General features: G+C 39.0%; 1 protein-coding gene and 1 long non-coding RNA gene across 3 annotated transcripts in view; one reads left to right on the forward strand and one right to left on the reverse strand.

Moving 5' to 3' along the window:
• SUZ12 (SUZ12 polycomb repressive complex 2 subunit) overlaps positions 1 to 14,116 on the reverse strand; it is a 45,831-nt gene extending 31,715 nt beyond the window's left edge. The window contains exons 1-4 of one of the 2 annotated variants that reach the window (XM_058704384.1): positions 13,638 to 14,116; positions 11,225 to 11,271; positions 11,073 to 11,137; positions 6,756 to 6,824 (exon numbers count right to left, since the gene is read on the reverse strand). In XM_058704384.1, coding sequence (XP_058560367.1) covers positions 6,756 to 6,824; positions 11,073 to 11,137; positions 11,225 to 11,271; positions 13,638 to 13,908 — 452 coding nt within the window. In that variant the 5' untranslated portion in view covers positions 13,909 to 14,116. The remainder of the gene's footprint in view (positions 1 to 6,755; positions 6,825 to 11,072; positions 11,138 to 11,224; positions 11,272 to 13,637) is intronic. The other variant, XM_058704385.1, reaches the window with a different exon arrangement.
• A 151-nt stretch (positions 14,117 to 14,267) lies between these two features.
• LOC131497811 (uncharacterized) lies at positions 14,268 to 16,539 on the forward strand. The gene is made up of 2 exons (XR_009255170.1): positions 14,268 to 15,146; positions 16,398 to 16,539. It is a non-coding gene; the product is annotated as an uncharacterized LOC131497811 (long non-coding RNA).
• The last annotated feature ends 1,229 nt before the right edge of the window (positions 16,540 to 17,768 follow it).

Raw genomic sequence — 17,768 nt, forward strand, 5'->3', positions numbered from 1 at the left:
TTTGAACCATGTGTTGGGCTTTGCGATAACAGCACTGAGCCTGCTTAGGATTCTCTCTCCCTCTCTCACTACCCCCCCGCCTCAAAAATAAAATATAGACATTTTAAATAAACAAACGTTAAAAAAAAGAAAAAGAACACCAAGTTTCAATTAACCAACTTAAAAAATAACTTTGGGAATGTGATTTGCTATGCATAATTTCCCCTGTACCTCCCCCTTCTAAAAGTAAAAACTCTAATATATACTTGGAATAAAATGTAACAATGAGGCCTAGTTGCCCTCTTCCATAGCTGGCTTCATTCAAGGAAAAAGGGCAATTTTCTTTCCCTTCCTGATACTCTATTCCCCCTCTTTTTAAATTTTTTTCATGTTTATTTATTTTGAGAGCGCACACATGAGAGGGTGATGGGCAAAGAGAAGGGGAGAGAGAGAATCCCAAGCAGGTTCCATGCTGTCAGCAGAGCCCAACGTGGGGCTCGAACTCCCTAATCGTGAGATCATGACCTTAGCCGAAAGCAATAGTCAGACCCTTAACCGACTGAGCCACGCAAGCACCCCTACCCTCTTCCCTCTCTTGTGGCTACTATATCCACATCTTAATAGTTAAGAATGGAAAGCAGGGGCGCCTGGGTGGCGCAGTCGGTTAAGCGTCCGACTTCAGCCAGGTCACGATCTCGCGGTCCGTGAGTTCGAGCCCCGCGTCAGGCTCTGGGCTGATGGCTCGGAGCCTGGAGCCTGTTTCCGATTCTGTGTCTCCCTCTCTCTCTGCCCCTCCCCCGTTCATGCTCTGTCTCTCTCTGTCCCAAAAATAAATAAAAAGCGTTGAAAAAAAAAATTAAAAAAAAAAAAAAAAAAAAAATTTAAAAAAAAAAAAAAAAAAAAAAAAAAAAGAATGGAAAGCAAAGAAACATGTAGGACTGGTCAGGCCTATTTGGTTCCAGGCTGCACATGATCCTAACTTAATCAAGACAAGACACCGGTTCATCTTTGTGATGTGTTCCCTAGCTGTTTTTTTTTTTTTTCTTAACATTTTTGAGAGCGAGAGAGCGAGAGCAAGCAGAGAAGGGGCAGAGAGAGACAGAGACACAGAATCTGAAGCAGGCTCTGAGCTGTCAGCACAGAGCCCCATGCAGGGCTCGAACTCATGGACCACAAGATCATGACCTAACCTGAAGTCGGATGCTCAACCAACTGAGCCACCCAGGCACCCCCCTATCTGTATCTTCTGAGGAAGCAAGCTATGGGGCAACAGCAAACTATATCAGGAATTTGAAATTCTGAGGTAAGATTCCAAGCATAAACATCTAACAATTCTAAAGCTGTCTACGGAATGAGGTTAAATAAATTTAAATTCATAAGGAATTAACATTTTGAGATGACGTTCATGTAGAAAACTCGAATTTTAAGAATGTGCCCTCTCAAAAAAACCAATAGCCAGATCTCACTGAAGGACCAAAGTTTTTATGGTGGAAAGAGACCAAGATTAGTGCCTCTAATTTGTACACATTAATCTGATAGTGGTAGACATAAGGCTTCAATTCTAGAGTTACAGCTATATTACCTCAAAACAGGATAAACTACTTCTGTTAGAAATATACACTTAACGTATTTAACGTACAATTTCTTATATATTTAATGCTATGATGTATAAAATTGAGGAATTGGTGACTACGTCAAGCCCATTATTCTGGAATCTAGCATATCTTCTGAGGTTTAGATACAGATGGGAACACTCTGTAATGAGAAGATAAAGTTGAATGAGGTGAGGGAGTCCATTACAAATAAATCTCCTTTCAGAAGTACAGCAGACAAAACATAAAGGAATTATTGTAAACCCAAAGATTATAAAAGGAGAAACACCTTAAAATTGTTCTTAAACACTTAGATTTTAAGAATCAGATATGCTCAGTAGCAACCGATAAGACACCTTTAGGAATAGGTAAGTAAAAAGAAATCTATGGCTTATGTTCTGAAAGAGGAACAACTAAAACTTGAACATGAAAACATGCTGATTTGAAAACAACTTCAAAATTTATAGTCAATACAAGATTGTTTAAAGAAAACAGAAAGGAGAGAAACACCTAAGATCTTATTAATGGTGAAAAAGATGTACAACTGAGTTAAAGAAGCAGGCTGAAGTTTTAAAAATGCAGCTAAGCTAAAAAGGAGAAGGGTGGGGAAATGACATTAATTCAATATATCTATTTAAAGTAATTTATGGGTTTCTTGGGATAAAGACCAACATCCTCAAATAGCCTTCAAGCCTCTGCATTATCTGGCCTTGGCCATATGCTCTAGCTTTATCTAATACCACGCTCCTTATTCTTTCTAGTTAGCTACTCTGGCCTCAAATGACATATGTATAATATTCCCTTTATTTAGAATCACCCATCTCTTCACCCTCTCTCCCCATTTTATTCCTATATTCACCTTTCCTATATCTCAGCTCATTTTTTAAAGGAAGGCCTCCCTGATCATCACTATTCCCAAATCCAACATCTCAAACAAGAACTGGTTCTCCTGCTCCATCCAGTTTCCCTATCTTTTTCTTTCCTAGCAATTATTTTTTTAATTGTAATTATTATATAATTATGCCTTTTTTCTCCGTAACGGCAGGGCCTTCATCTGTTTTGCTCATCATCCTATCCCCTAGGACTAGTATAGAATTTTGGACCTGATACACCAAAAAAACTACAATCTCAGACAAAAATAGATCCAAACTTCATTATACAAAAGATGCTCAAAAAAGGAAGATTACTAACTCAAAAAGCTTAGGTTGTAACAACAACAATAAAAAGCGATGAAAGGCAATTTATGTTATTGATCTACAAAAACACTGGCTTGAAAATATCCCTAGTAAAAGCTCAAGTTCTGGAATCTCTCTCTTTTTTTTTTTGTTTTGAAAGAGCGAGCATGGTGTGCAAGCAGGGGAGGGGGAGAGGGAGAGGAAGAATCTTAAGCAGGCTCCACACCCAGCATGGTTTGATCTCATGACCATGAGATCATGACCTGAGCTGAAATCAAGAGCTGGATGCTTAACTGACTGAGCCACTCAGGCGCCCCTAGTTCGGGTATCTTTTAAGGGGATTTCTTAAAAAACTAACAGTGGACCAGGAAGGGATAATGATTAAGGGAAAGAGAGAAAAGACATTTTGCTTCTCATCTGGCCCCAGGAAACACTTTTGGAAGCAACTCAAATTTGGAAATCTTTTCATGCTACCATTTAGCCAGTGGATATACACTTAGAAGTCAGAGGAGTTATGACTATAGAATTCTGAAACTGGTAGTACTAACAGCACAAAAGGCTCCTGGAATCGTGCCAGGATATAAAACTAAAGAAAGACTAGAGATTTACTCCAATAAGCCACAGTGCTTGGTCAAAACCCAAAATAAATTAAAACTCATAATATACTGGAATGTCAAAATTAGAGCTGAAGATGACAGGATATAAGGAATTATTTCAGACATTCTAAAAAGACATATTTTAAATATACCCTATCACACTAAAAAAAAGGCAAGGAGAAAGAGCAGGAAAAACTTGAGACTGTATGTGCAACCACTATGAATTTCTAAAATTTGCTACTTGGTATGGAGTTTTCAGAAGTCATTCTTCAAGAAAAGAAACAATCTTCATAGATGGTAGGGCTTATTACTGAGTTTTAGGGTTATAAATGTCAATTCTGGTCTATTGCCATGAATTGACTGGCATGTTAAAGAAGTAAAAACCATAAAGTGTCCATGTTTTTCTTTCTTCTATCAGCTGCTTCCCCTAGTAAGTTTTGCCAATATCTGTAACTAGGTAAGACAACTGTAGATCTAGAATATAAAATAATAAAAGATCCTTGAACACTAGCTTCATTTTGCACAGATAATGCTGGGAATTTGGTTTGGTTTATGAGTTATTACAAATGTCATAAATCGGTCAGGCAGCTGATTGTTCTAACTTTTGGGCTGTGGGACTACAATATTTTTCGTATCATGATATTCCTCTGGAACTTTGGAGAATGAAATACATGGGATTTAGGAGTAGAAATGTAACTTAGGAAATGCTGAAAGAACATGAGTTCCAATGAAAGACTCCCAGACTACCACTACTGAACAAATCCAGGGTCCAACTAGACTGAATAAGATCTGTCTGAGATGGTACAGAATAAAAAATATAGATGGAAGAGAGATATGTTTTTATGTATGACTTAAGATTTTAACTTCTACTAATTAATGTCAGGGAAGAACAAAGATTCGTATTGTTCTCTTGTAGGAGAATTTGACCAAATTTTACAAAGTTTTACAGTGCTGGCATTACATATTGCTGTGTAAGGAACTTCTTACAATCCTATGTGTTACGTTCAGTGGAACAATAGGATTATGCCTAATTTTACTGTATTTTTTTTAAAGTTTGGACACCCTGATGCAGGGCCCAAACTCACACACCATGAGATCATGACCTGAGCCGAAACCAAGAGTCGGACGCTTAACCCACTGAGCCACCCAGGCACCCCAGGATTATGCCTCATTTTAGATGAGAAACACATTCAAATAATTTAATAATATAGAGCCTTAGGGTAAACTTAAAATGAAGCAATCTCCCAGTTCATTTTAGTGACTCTGGGAGTGACATTGAGACATTCATAAAGACTGGGGTGGGAGGTGTTGAAGCACTTAGCACAGTAACTCAACACCTCCAGGGCCTAAAGTGCCTTCCTGGGTATTAAGCATAGTCAGCTCCAACATACATAGGTCTGTAATTAAAAAAGAGAGAGAAAGAGGGGCACCTGGGCGGCTGAGTTGGTTAAACGTCTGACGTTAGCTCAGGTCATGATCTCATGGTTTGTGAGTTTGAGCCCCGCGTTGGGCTCTATGCTGACAGCCCAGAGGCTGGAGTCTGCTTTGTATTGTGTCTCCCTCTGTCTCTGTCCCTCCCCCACTCATACTCTGTCTCCCTCTCAAAAATAAACATAAAAAAAAAAGTTTTTTTAAAAAGAGAAAGACGAAGGGGGGAAGGAGGGAGAGGGATCTTGGGGGGTTCAGATGGCTAATTCACTAGTCCTAGTTGGATACTAAAGACTAAAAAAGTTGTTTTTATCAGAATCACAGAAATTCTTACAAGCTCTGATGTTTCTGTGAGTTAAATATACCCCTGTTACAGTACTGCCCTAGCTACTGAACTCACTGTGTCAAAAGGAACAAAATTATTGGGTGATTATTCAGAGAGAACTGACCAGTATTACTGATCTCCCTCACAACACACATTCTAAGGGAAGCTCTGTAGTATTTATCAAAGCCAGTATCACAATGAGATAGTAGTAGGGTTTAGCAGTGATAAACATGGAACCTTGATGGGGAAGATGAAGAAAAGGGTCAAGTTTTCTTTTTGGTTTATTATTCTTTCTCACATAAACCCTGAAAGACCTGGAGAGCAAACTATTAAAATGTTCAGAAGAAGCAGGAAGCTCAGAGATCAGGGTTTGACTCTACAGCTTATACTTTAAATTAAAAAGACCCTGAGGATCCCAAGAGCTCTGTCTACGGTAGGTGACCAGACAAGGATCTGGAATAGAAATTCAAGCAAAAAAGTGTACATGTACTGAGAATATTCTCAGTCCTATGTTGTAAGGCACTCCTTGGGCAGTAAGAGATTAGGTAAAGAGTTGGGATCTCAGCTTCCAGAATAGACTATCACAGCTTATTCACAAGTCAAGACTGCCTAGATATGGAAATATAAATTACAGTTCAGTCCTACAAAAATGCAAGATATAAAATAAAAAATGTGATTTTACAATTCAAGTAACAAAAGAACCTAATTCAAAAGCCAAACTTAAAATATAAGCAACTACAAAAATCACATTTTACACCAGTTACTACAGATGAGAAATCATAAATGAGGCATCATTAAGTCAGTGTACATGCTATCTAAATCAATACGACTTAAAATTTTTTCAAGAGAAAAAAACCTACTGTGGCAATTTTACCAGCTTCATTTTTTAAAAATCCAGTATTTTTAGTTCTGTATTCTCCCTGAAAGTAGTCAATAAATAAAAACGACCCAAGTTCCTGTGTCTCTTTAGAATAATACTCAAATTTCTTTAGTTTGACATATCAAGAGTAAACGGAAGCACACTATCTAGCTTAGGCAGATATTAGGCTAGTCAGAACATTTAGGGATTAGTTCTGGGTATTACACTTGAAAACATACAATAGATTCTATCCAAAGGGTCAAGTTTCTGAAACTGTAATGTGATTAACATATTTCAAGTATAAAATAAAGTTAGGAATATTCTGACTGAAAGATGTCAAGATAGAAAGAGAGCCTCTCTCAGATTTGAAGACAATTACTGACAAGAAATGTGATGTGTAGCACCTGGCAGAACATCTGGTACGTAGTAAGTATACCATAAATATGAGTCTCTATCCCTCCTTACATAAGGTGGCACGACTAATACCAACTGCAGAAGTTATAGAAACTTAGAGTAAAAATGCAAGAAGCTGGTAATAGAGATAAACAATAATGAATACAACTGCCTTAGAAAACAGCAAGTCCCCAATGTTGGAGGTATTCAAGATGAGGCTTAAGGGTTCTCCGTCACGAATGCTATAGAATTAGTAATTCCTGATTTGTGCATGAGTTTAGACCAACTGACCCCTAAGGTTCCTTCTAACTCCTTACAATACTGGGGTGATCACTAGAGAAATGATCACTATAATTTCTCCTCTTTCCTCAAGTATGTCACTTAATGTAAACTGATAGGTTATCTTACCTATGAGATTCTTGCTCTCCTTTCATTTTCTCTACTTTTGATAACATATCATCAACTTTAAATGTTTTCCTGGAAGAAACAGATAAACAAAATAATCACTTCTCCACTGGGGAAAAAAAAAACAGATTACACTTTATTGTCACTATAATAGGCAAGTTGGAAATCTGATTTTGATTATTTTTAATAAGATAAATTGTGGATGGTTAGCCGTAACAATGAATACTATATTGAGACAGTGTATGTTATATTACAGCAGTCGAGCCTTCAAGTCCCATCTCAAATGCTAACTTTTCCATGAAACCTTTTGTAATTATTCCCAAACCAGAGTGATTTCCTCTCACCTACGACACTTGGTTTATATTTATTTTGACATTTAGTCTCCTAAATGTGAACTTGCATAAATATTTTATTTCTCCTCCTAGACTATAAGCTCCTGAAGGGTAGAGATTGCTTTTCTTCAAGGAAAGTCACATAGTGCTTGGCACGGTACCTTATATTTTGAAGGTATTCAAGCATCTGCTGGACTGAACCAAACAAATGCAAATCATGTATACTGTGAAATATTCATATTTCTATTAAGTAACTTGACAAGTATATGCTAGCACTATCACATAAAATATATCCGAAGTTAATAAAACAGTCTTAAAGATTATTAGCAGTGGCTCAAGTTAAATGATATGTCACATTAAAGAGATGGGTGTCAACCATCATGAAAAAATTTTGAAGTTTAGGGGATACACCCATCAAATCATAATAAAATTATTAGCTTTTAACTTTACAAGTTTAAGAGAAAAGAGTATTTTTTCCACAAAACAGAAACTCAGATTAAGAATAACCCCCAAGCACTCCCAAGCAAAGTGAGAATGAATGGACTCTAGAACAAGGTTCATCTTAGTTTTTAAGGTGGTCTATTATTGTACCTGTCCTAAGACAGAGGCTAAAAATCTAGACCCATATGTTAACTGGAAATGAATACTTCTCTTTATACTCATATATTTTCTTCAAGTTTAAAACATGAAAAGCTTAGTGTATTCTATATAAATTACTTTGTAAAGCTTGAATTCAGATATTAGAAATTATTAATGTGCTCATTCCTCAAAAATAGCTATCGTACTCAATTACTATAATGTAAAATTATCAGTAGAGAAATGTTAATGTAAATCTATTACAATAAAACAACAACAGGAAGAGAATTGATGCAATCTATAATTCAGGTGAATAGCCTCCATTAACAAAAGATCTTTTTTTTAAAAAAAGCTTCTCTCTTTACCTTTAGAGTTACTGAAAACTTCAATATTAAAGTTTCATCCAATGAGCACAGTTAAGAAGTATTTTAGGAAGGATGGCAATACATTTTCAATCTCCACAGATAAGAGAGAAGAAAGAAGAAAAATGTAGGATTATTTTAGGCTACTTACAAAAGAACTTTTCAGTATAAATGCTGAAACGTACTACTGAGGAAGGTTGTAAAGTTACTGGAAACTTTTAAGAATGTTTATCTTTATGTAATGATTAAGAAGAAATCCTGTCTGTAGGAAGAAAAGTTAAGACTAGAAGTCACAAGGTTCATCTCTTCCAACATTATGGACATGTGCATAGGACAAGTGCATAGGAAAGTTGAATATTAACAACCATCTGAAATAAGTAAGATCATAAAGGCAATTCAGCCTTCCTTAGGAAAAAAAACAAACCACATAAGCAACTATACAAAAGCAGCCCCACTCCAAGCACCAAGTATTTCTACTTCTGTTCTTTAGAAAGGTACTGCAACAGTAGCTCAGATTTAACAAGGGAAATAGTTATCAAAAGATCATCAAAAAGGAGAGTATTTTTAAAATTCAAGAAATTCCAGGAAATTGTCTTGGGAGGATTCAGAAAACAACTTATGTGAAATCTAGTAAAATGAATTTAATAAAAGATGCCTGTCTCCTCACGAGTATTTCCCCTGTATCAGTGTTGTGATAGTCTAAAGCATTTGAATACCTCTATGAAAGGAGACTAAAGTACAAGGTGAGTTTGACAAACATACCAGAATTAATATTACAACTGAGTGTAGGACTTCAAAGGGAGTGATATATTTATTCCAACAAGGGATATTATGCTATTACAATAGTAAAAAGGGAATTCCAAAAACATTTTGAACAAAAGGATAGTATTAAAAGCAATTTTGTAAAAGGAGTCTCTAAAACATGTTTAACAAAGACCACAATCACTAGGCTAAATTCACCACCCTCCAAAGTCACCGATTACTCTGAAAAGAACAGTTCTCATTTGAACATGTAGGTCATATAATTTGTTAAAACTTAGTTTTAACATCTCTCACAGGCCAGGCATATAACAAAAGCATTAAGTGATTCCTAATGCATTTTTGCATGAAAATAAACTGGGATTTATATGTTTCTTGGCTGGTAAACTGCTGCAGAACCCCCCCAAAAGACAATTTGTTGCCTAAAGTACAACAAATTAAGAAAAGTAGTTTCTACTACCAAACTGTTAAAACTGTCTCCACCTATTAGCTGACAACAGAAACGTATCCCACGATCAGACAAATAGTCCATTAACAAATATGACAAGAAAATGGGGTTAGATTTTAAACATATTTTGTATTTATTTATGGATTAACTCACTTATTTTGAAAAAAAATCTTTAAAAGATTTTATTTTTTAGTAATCTCTACACCCAACGTGGGGCTCAAACTTATACCCCCCTCCCCCACGACAAGATCAGGAGTTACATGCTCTACTGAGTCAGCCAGGTGTCCCTAAAAAACTTAATCACTTTAAAATTAAAATCAGGCAGCAACCTAAACGATAACTCAATTAATCTTCCATATTAAAAATACCAGAGTAAAAGTTAACTGCTTAATCAAATTCTCCTAGTTTTATAGACTAAATCAGCGGTCAGCACACTACAGACCATAGGCCAAATCCAGCTTACTATCTGTCTATGCACAGCCCACGAGCTAAGAATGATTTTTATGGATAAATATTTGTGACTGATTTGATAGAGAATTCTAAACCCCAATTAAGGAGAATGTTATCTCCTCCCAAGCCACAAAAATAAAAGAATCTCACATTTCTCACTAGTAGGCCCATATTACAAAACATTGTACTGAGTTATTATATTTTAAATCTAATCAATAAAAAATTTGCAGCCATTTGTTACCTCTCTTTTTGTGTAAGTACCCACCTACATTCTACTTAATAACCTCAATTCTGCCTCATGGACCACAAAGCCTAAAACATTTACTAACTGGTCCTTCATAGAAAAAGTCTGCTGAACTCTGTCATAGATCAAATAATTGCATAGACAGGCAAAAAGCTGACAAATTTAATTCTGTTGCCTAATCCATCACCTTCTTCCTAGTTATTTAGGCTTTTGGCAAGCTTCACCTATTAAATGTAATGCGCACAAGTGCATAATCGCTCCCACGCTCTCTGTTCAGAAAAGATTACCAGAAGACAAATAGTTTTAACATTTCCATCCTTCAAAATACACACAGGTAGATCTACAAAGATAAACCAAGTCTTGCTATTGAAACATGATGCTTACTTAGTAACCAGTATGAGCCTCCAAAGGAGTTTGGTTTCAAAGTCTATTGGGATAACTTAATGGTTTTAGTGAGTCAAGACTAACAACTAACAACTACCAAATGCTTAATACAAGATCTCTCCTTTAAACTTAAAACTGTTCACTTGATGTGCTCAATAATCTTGCACACAGGATAAGAAACTAGCATTCCATAATTACATATAGTTAAATATCACATGTTATAAACAAAAATAAGCTCTGATCAACACCTCCAGACTCTACCTGAAGACTAGATAATTAAGACTTATTGTTTTTTAAGGACATTCAATGTAGTGGCTTCAAAAATATTTCCTCTTTTACAAAGACCACCATCAAAGGTATAAAATGAGACTTTCTGAACCTATCATTATGGAAGCAAATTCTTTATTGTTAGAACATATAAGAAATACTTAAAAATTAACTTAATTTTATGTATCGAAGATAGTTCCCCTGAGCCCTTTAATTATTTAAATCCTCAACTTCTATCAAACTTGAAAAAACTCTTAGCACAAAGGAAAAATATGAATCAGTAAAATTACTTCATATACTTCACTACTAAATCATTTCTATTAGGAAAAACTTTGGTAATAAACTGGGATTTATAAAAATGTACTTATTAAAAATCACTTGGCAATCAATTCACTCTTTTACCTCAGTTTTCATATTTAATCTTTAATTAGAAATAGTACTTTAATACAAAACTTTAACATCGTTTGATCAACTCGAAATAAAATTCATAAAATGTACCTTTTTATGTTTGTTCTGGAGTTTCGATGAGACATGTAAGTAAGAGTCCTGTGCAAAAATATTGGCTATAAAAAAAGTTTTAAAAATATTAAAATTAAATAGGTGAAATTTTTAGTAAAAAATAATATTCATTAATTGTATTGATTACTTACAGCTATAAGATTTCGAGTTCGAAGAAATCTATAGATCTGTGTTGGTTCTAGGTAACAGGAAACAAAAGGATTATTTAAGTTCTCAAGAAAATAACCAATCTAGCCAGTGTTGTAACCAATGTAAACCAATCAATCACCTGTACGAAAATCAAGTACTAAATATCTTGACATCAAGAAAATTTGTATGCACAATAAAACCAAAAGACATTCAATCTACGGCATATATTCACAAAACTCACCTACATTTATTTTATTTTAATGTTTATTTTGAGAGAGAGTGAGGGGGGAGGGGCAGAGAGAGAATCCCAAGCAGACTCTGTGCTGTTTATGAAGGGCCCCACGCAGATCTCACCAATCTTGAGATGATGACTTGGATGTTTAACCGCCTGAGCCACCCAGGTACCCCTCTACATTTATTTTAAATTTAAGGTTCTCTACAATCTTGTGCTTAAGCCTTGCATTTCTAAGGTAGCTACTTTTTAAAAGTAGCTAAAATGAGGTAGCTGGGATTCAACAAAAGAACTTATTGATAACAAACAGCAAAATGAAATTTTCATTTTTTAACTGGTCTTTTAGAAAATTTGTAGTAAACCAAAACAGAATACAACTGTTTCCTAGATGTCCTAATACAGATAGAAAGTCTGTCAATAATGGGAAAAAAATGACTCAAATTGTAGCTGAAATTTCCAATGAATATTTAGTTATACTTCAAGTTTGTATCCATTTTGTTCAATGTAAATATTATCCCAATATGTAAATACCACCTCAAAACATATTTAATTAATTGAGATTCCTAGACTTTTTAATGCTATTTAGTTAAAATCAGTTTGCCTTTATAGATAAAAAGGACCTGTATACAAAAATACCAGTTACATTAATGATCTATTAGTTTCACACTTCCTTTAATAAAGGAGTATCAAAACAAACTAAAGATGACTGACTATATCAGTAAATACATCAAAGCATTCCAACCTCTCTGAAATTAAGATCAACGTTACAGAAGAATCAAGCTGTTGTGTGACAAAATCTAGCCCTTAATGACAGTTTGCTCCTCCCAACGTAGACTCATCAGAAAGCAAAACAGCTAAAACTTTCTTGGCAGATTTGTCTTCTCTTAACATTTAGAAGGAACTGTTTAAATGTCCACTTAATCTTCAGGTAGTTTAATTTTAGAGGCAAATAAACGAAAAAGAGAGATATTTTAGAAGGAGTACAAACATGTATGTTTATTGTCATCACTGCCCTTCAATGCTCTATCATTTTTCCAATTTAAAGCGTCTCCAGAATTTTCAAAGCAGATTAAGCAAAAGAAATGTGAATCTCCCTCAAGCAGGTTCAATATTCGTTTCAATAAAAACTGAAATTCCTTGTATTAAATTCCAATTAGAATTTCATGAGGCACTAATCAGAGAGAATGAAAGAAGGGTATTAAACAATGTAATACGTCTTTTCAAGCACAGCTGATACCATGGCCTTAACATATGCCACGGTAAAATCGTAAATAAAGACATTCCGCGGTAAAGCCGAGTTTATTCAAGTTTCTCTTATTTAGCTATTAGCGATCGTCCGAATTGTAAAATGTACACAAAAGCAAAAAAGGAAAACAGAGTATAATACTCACTAAAGGACAATTGAGATTATTTACAATCATGTTTTTAATAAATTCTATTGTTTTATTTCCAGATAACCTTGCCTGCCTTCCCAAATCATGTCATAGCTTTTGCCCTTTCAACAAGACCATAAAAGCCGAAATTGACATAAGAAAATGTTACGGAATTAAGACAAGTACAACCGGCAGCATTCCGAGGTCGCCGCAAGATGCGATGCTTAAAACACTACCTGACTCAGTTTACGTACCCATGAAATGGGTGGATAGATTTGAAAGGTTAAAAGCACCAAAAGGTGCCATGTTAACATGCAGCACCAAGTTAGTGCGAAAGCATTTCAGACAAATGACAATTTGGTCGATTTCACTGCAACTCATCCCTTCACAGGCTTCATTTTGCTCCTCAAAACCTACAACCTACAAACCCCTTGTACTTCCAGAGTAAAAAAGACATGAAAGAAAGCAAGAACTAGTCTCGGGATCTGACTGCATCCTCCGTCCAACTGTAACCTCCTCATCTAAAAGAAACCTGCTCTTAACGTGGGGCCACACTGCCCAACCTCTTGTGTAAATCTTCGGGGAGTCAAGAACCTCACCTGCACCCCCTATTCCACCTCCCCCGAAGGCCCTAGACTTCGGGCCCCCTTGGCCGTAATCCCTGAAGTGGGAACAGCCCCCTCAAATTTCTCCCTCCACTCCCAAATCAAGTCGAGTCCCGGAGAGGCAGGGGGGCCCAGCACGAGCGTCCCGGCCTCCTAATGCTGGACGAGGGGGTATTCCTGCCCTCAAAGCCTCAAACACACTCACTCTCAAAGGCCTGGAGGAAAAGCTCGTGGTCAGCCTGGACGTGCTCCATTTTCGGCTTCTTCACCGGTAACACCGCGGCCCCCGCCGCTGCCGCCGCGGAGGAGGAGGAGGCCGAGTAACTGCCGCCGCCTCCACAGCCCCCGCCGCCGGATTTGCCGCCCGACGCCGTCGCCGCCGCCACCGCCGCCGAACCCCCGAAGCCGCCTCCCCCGGACCCCGCGCTGGGCCCCGAGCCGCCCCCTCCCCCACCGCCGTGCTTCTGAGGCGCCATCGCGGTTCCTGCCTCCTCCCCCCGCCAGCTACCCGCCGGGCGGCCCCGGAGAGTAAGCGCCTGCAATACCAACCGCTCGCCCCAGCAGGCTCCGGCGGACCGAGGGGGGAAGGAGGAGAGAGGGGAGGAGAGGGGAAGGGAAGGGAGGAGGAGAGGAGGGAAGGAGGGAGGAAAAAAAAAGTGTCTCCTCCTGAGAGCCCCGCTCCGCTCGGGAGGCCGCTCACCCTAGCCTGGCCTCGCTCCGCCCACTTCCCCCGCCCGGCGCCCCGATTGGCCGGCGGGAGCGCGCGCCGCCCGGCCGCCCAGCCCGTTGGCCCGCGGATTCTCCCGTCAGTCACGCGGAGGCGCTTCTCGCGGAGGCGCGGCTTGGTTGGCCCGTGCGCGCTGCCGATCGCGGGCCCGGCCGCCTCTTTGAACTGAATTCGCGGGAAAATTAGGGGTCGGAGCGGCCTTCCTGCTGGCCCCGGTGCATTGTGGGGAGAGAGGGACCCAGCGAACGGCTTAGGGAGCCGTTTCTCGCCTTCTGAGCGTCGTCAGTCACCGCCCCCAGGGGGGTACAAGACCCCTGAAGAGAGGCGGGCCTCTGAGGAACTGGGGGCGAGGGGCCTATTAAATGAACCGAGATCCATTACAGATCATCGAGTCTCTAACTTCACAGGAAGGGGCCTGGCTAGGGGTTGGGTGGGTCGTTTCTCGTCAGAGGGGCGCCCAGGGCGTGGATCGCGCGTCTCCTGTCCCCTCGCCACCACGTGCCCCTTACCACCCAAGGCCGAGTCCCACCCAGCAAAGCCCTTGAGAGGACTGGGGGCAACCAGGGTGTTGTGGCTGCCGCTCTCGGACGCGACCGGGCTCCACCAAAGGGAGCGGCTTCTATGTAACAGGAATCACCTATGAAATGAGGAAAACTATTTTTGGTAGGTGCTTTGAAGCTTCAGGATCGTTGCTGAGAAAGTCGTGGATTCTCAACGTGTCGGAAGCCAAACGTAGATACCTGATCCCACCCCCACTCCATCCTCCCGCCCCCCCCCCCACTCCACCCCTCTCCCCACTCAGCCCTGCCAGGCATCATAGGAGTGGGCAGAGACAAACTGAACGATTTCTTAAAAGTATGTATAACCTTGTTGGGAACCTGCTCGTTTTGCGCTCAGAAACTCGAAGGAATCCGTGGTTTTGCCGGTCCTGCTAAAAAGACAGATGCATAGGCCCGATTTAGTCTGCTCGTACAGACCGGTTTGGAGGTGGGCTAACCTTCTCCAAGATTTGAATTTCAGCTGGGACAAGGTGATGTCTGAGATGTTCCTCCAGTTCAAATACTGTGATCTTGCATTACATTAAAACGAAACATTATCTTCAAATATCCCAATCTCTAAGCACAGAACCATTTCATACTTCCAATAACAATACTTTCACACTTTCACATGGCTGCTTGGGGACCTTCGCAAAAGGCAACTGCAAACACTCTATCTTTGGAATGGTTGGTTATTCAAGCTGTTTACAAAACTAGTGTCTTTGGAACATTCAAACATCTGAAGTACTGATTTTAATCCAAGCATTTGCTACCTAAGAAAATGAGCTCTACAAATGGTGTGTTTAATATAAAATACAGCATTTCAGGAACGCATCTGAAATAAGACATACCTGTTGCTGATACATAAGTACAGCCTGTATTTTTAGTCAGATAAAAAGTTCAGAATGCTCTCATTTCTTATACTGCTCTGTGCTCTCTGGAAAAACTCCCCCCTTCCACAAAAAGAGGGTTTTTTTTCTTCTTTTTTTAGATTTCTGAACTAAGTCTTTTCTGATTGATGCCACCCCACAATTTTAGATTGGGGTTTTAGATGTTGATAAACTGCTTGTCTTTAACTTTGCCCGGTTAGAAAATGAGGCTTCATCATTCGGTCGGGGTTTGGAGAGTTAAATCACACTAGGCAAATCACAAAATATCAAGTTAAAAACTAGAATGCCAGGGCGCCTGGGTGGCTCAGTCGGTTAGGTGTCTGACTTCGGCTCAGGTCATGATCTCACAGTCCGTGAGTTCGAGCCCCTCGTCGGGCTCTGTGCTGACAGCTCAGAGCCTGGAGCCTGTTTCGGATTCTGTGTCTCCCTCTCTCTGACCCTCCCCCATTCATGCTCTGTCTCTCTGTGTCTCAAAAATAAATAAACGTTAAAAAAAATTAAAAAAAAAAAACTAGAATGCCAATTTATTCGCAGTAAACATAACCCGTAAGCGATCCATTATTTATACAGGGTTTTTCCTTTGCAGGGCAGTGTGGGGGACAGGTATGATCAAAGAAAAAGAGCAAGGCACAGGCTGTCATCAGTGTTTGATGAACAGAGAAATGGAGCTAAGGGAGCTGGGATGTTCTTAAAGGGTATTTCCCATAAGAACTCCATGTTAGGTAGCATTCTTGGCTAGGCATGGGCATGGTTTTGATGTACAGTAGAAGAGGCATAGTAACAGATTCTCCCTTTTTGTATTCTTTGTCTAGAATACATGTAGAACACTGAAAAAATCGTATTACCTTGGACAAGGTAGAGTTAACTGATGAGTTGTCTTTTACAGTCTGCATAATCACATTTTGTTCCATAGGCATAACTATTTAGAAATCATCACGCGGTTGGTTGTTTCTGCGGCCAGCTTACTTATTTTGTGTTGTTATTTCTAAGTTTGGGGTGGCAACTGTTTTGGAAACTTATCATGCCTCTTTCTGAAGGCACTAAATAAGATCTAGTAGCAGTTCAATCTGATAACTTTCAAAGTAATGATGACGGCAAATAATATTTTGAGATACCTGCAAGAACCATAATGTGATATGGAAATATCTGTAATTTCTCCTGGAAACAAAGCCACAGGCACTGCTAACACTACTGTGATTTATCACTGTTATGAGTAGTTGAAGGAAATGCTCACTTCATTTAGGGACTCCTAGAATCTGATTCAAATTATTAGCAACCCATATGTTATAGCGCCAAATCTTTTTCTTTTTACTTTGCCGTAACCTCTTGGGTGCAGGGATGATGGGTGATTTGTCTTAGTAACTTAGATAGATAATGTCTACCGTTATGCCTGGCATAGAATAAGAACTCATCCAATGAGTTTTGGTGAATAAGGATGGATACCAGTGCACAAGTATAAGTAACAATAATGATTACCGGTGCCAATGACAGGCAGTATTTTAAGGTTTTGTTTGTTTGTTTGTTTTTGTTTGTTTGTTTGTTTTTTAAGTGGGCTTCATGCCCAGTGCATGAAGTCCAACATGGGGCTTGAACTCACAACCCTGAGATCAAGTCCTAAGCTGAGATCAAAGTCACTTGGGGTGCCTGGGTGGCTCAGTCCATTAAACAGCCGACTTCAGGGGCGCCTGGGTGGCGCAGTCGGTTAAGCGGCCGACTTCAGCCAGGTCACGATCTCGCGGTCCGTGAGTTCGAGCCCCGCGTCGGGCTCTGTGCTGACAGCTCGGAGCCTGGAGCCTGTTTCGGATTCTGTGTCTCCCTCTCTCTCTGCCCCTCCCCCGTTCATGCTTTGTCTCTCTCTGTCCCAAAAAATAAATAAAAAACGTTGAAAAAAAAAAAATTTAAAAAAAAAAAAAAAAAAAAAAAAAAACAGCCGACTTCAGCTCAGGTCATGATCTCACAGTTTGTAAGTTCGAGCCCCAGGTCAGTCTCTGTGCTGACAGCTCACAGCCTGGAACCTGCTTTGGATTCTCTCTCCTTCTCTCTCTGCCCTTTCCCCACTCGCGCTCAAAAATAAATAACCAAAAGAAAAAAAAAAAAAAAAGAAGAGTTGGTCACTTAACCAACTGAGCCAGCCAGGTGCTCCAATTAAAAATTTTTTATTTTTTTTTAAAGATTTTATTTTT

The sequence above is a fragment of the Neofelis nebulosa genome, chromosome 16 (assembly GCF_028018385.1).
Source record: "Neofelis nebulosa isolate mNeoNeb1 chromosome 16, mNeoNeb1.pri, whole genome shotgun sequence".
NCBI classification, from domain to species: domain Eukaryota; kingdom Metazoa; phylum Chordata; class Mammalia; order Carnivora; family Felidae; genus Neofelis; species Neofelis nebulosa.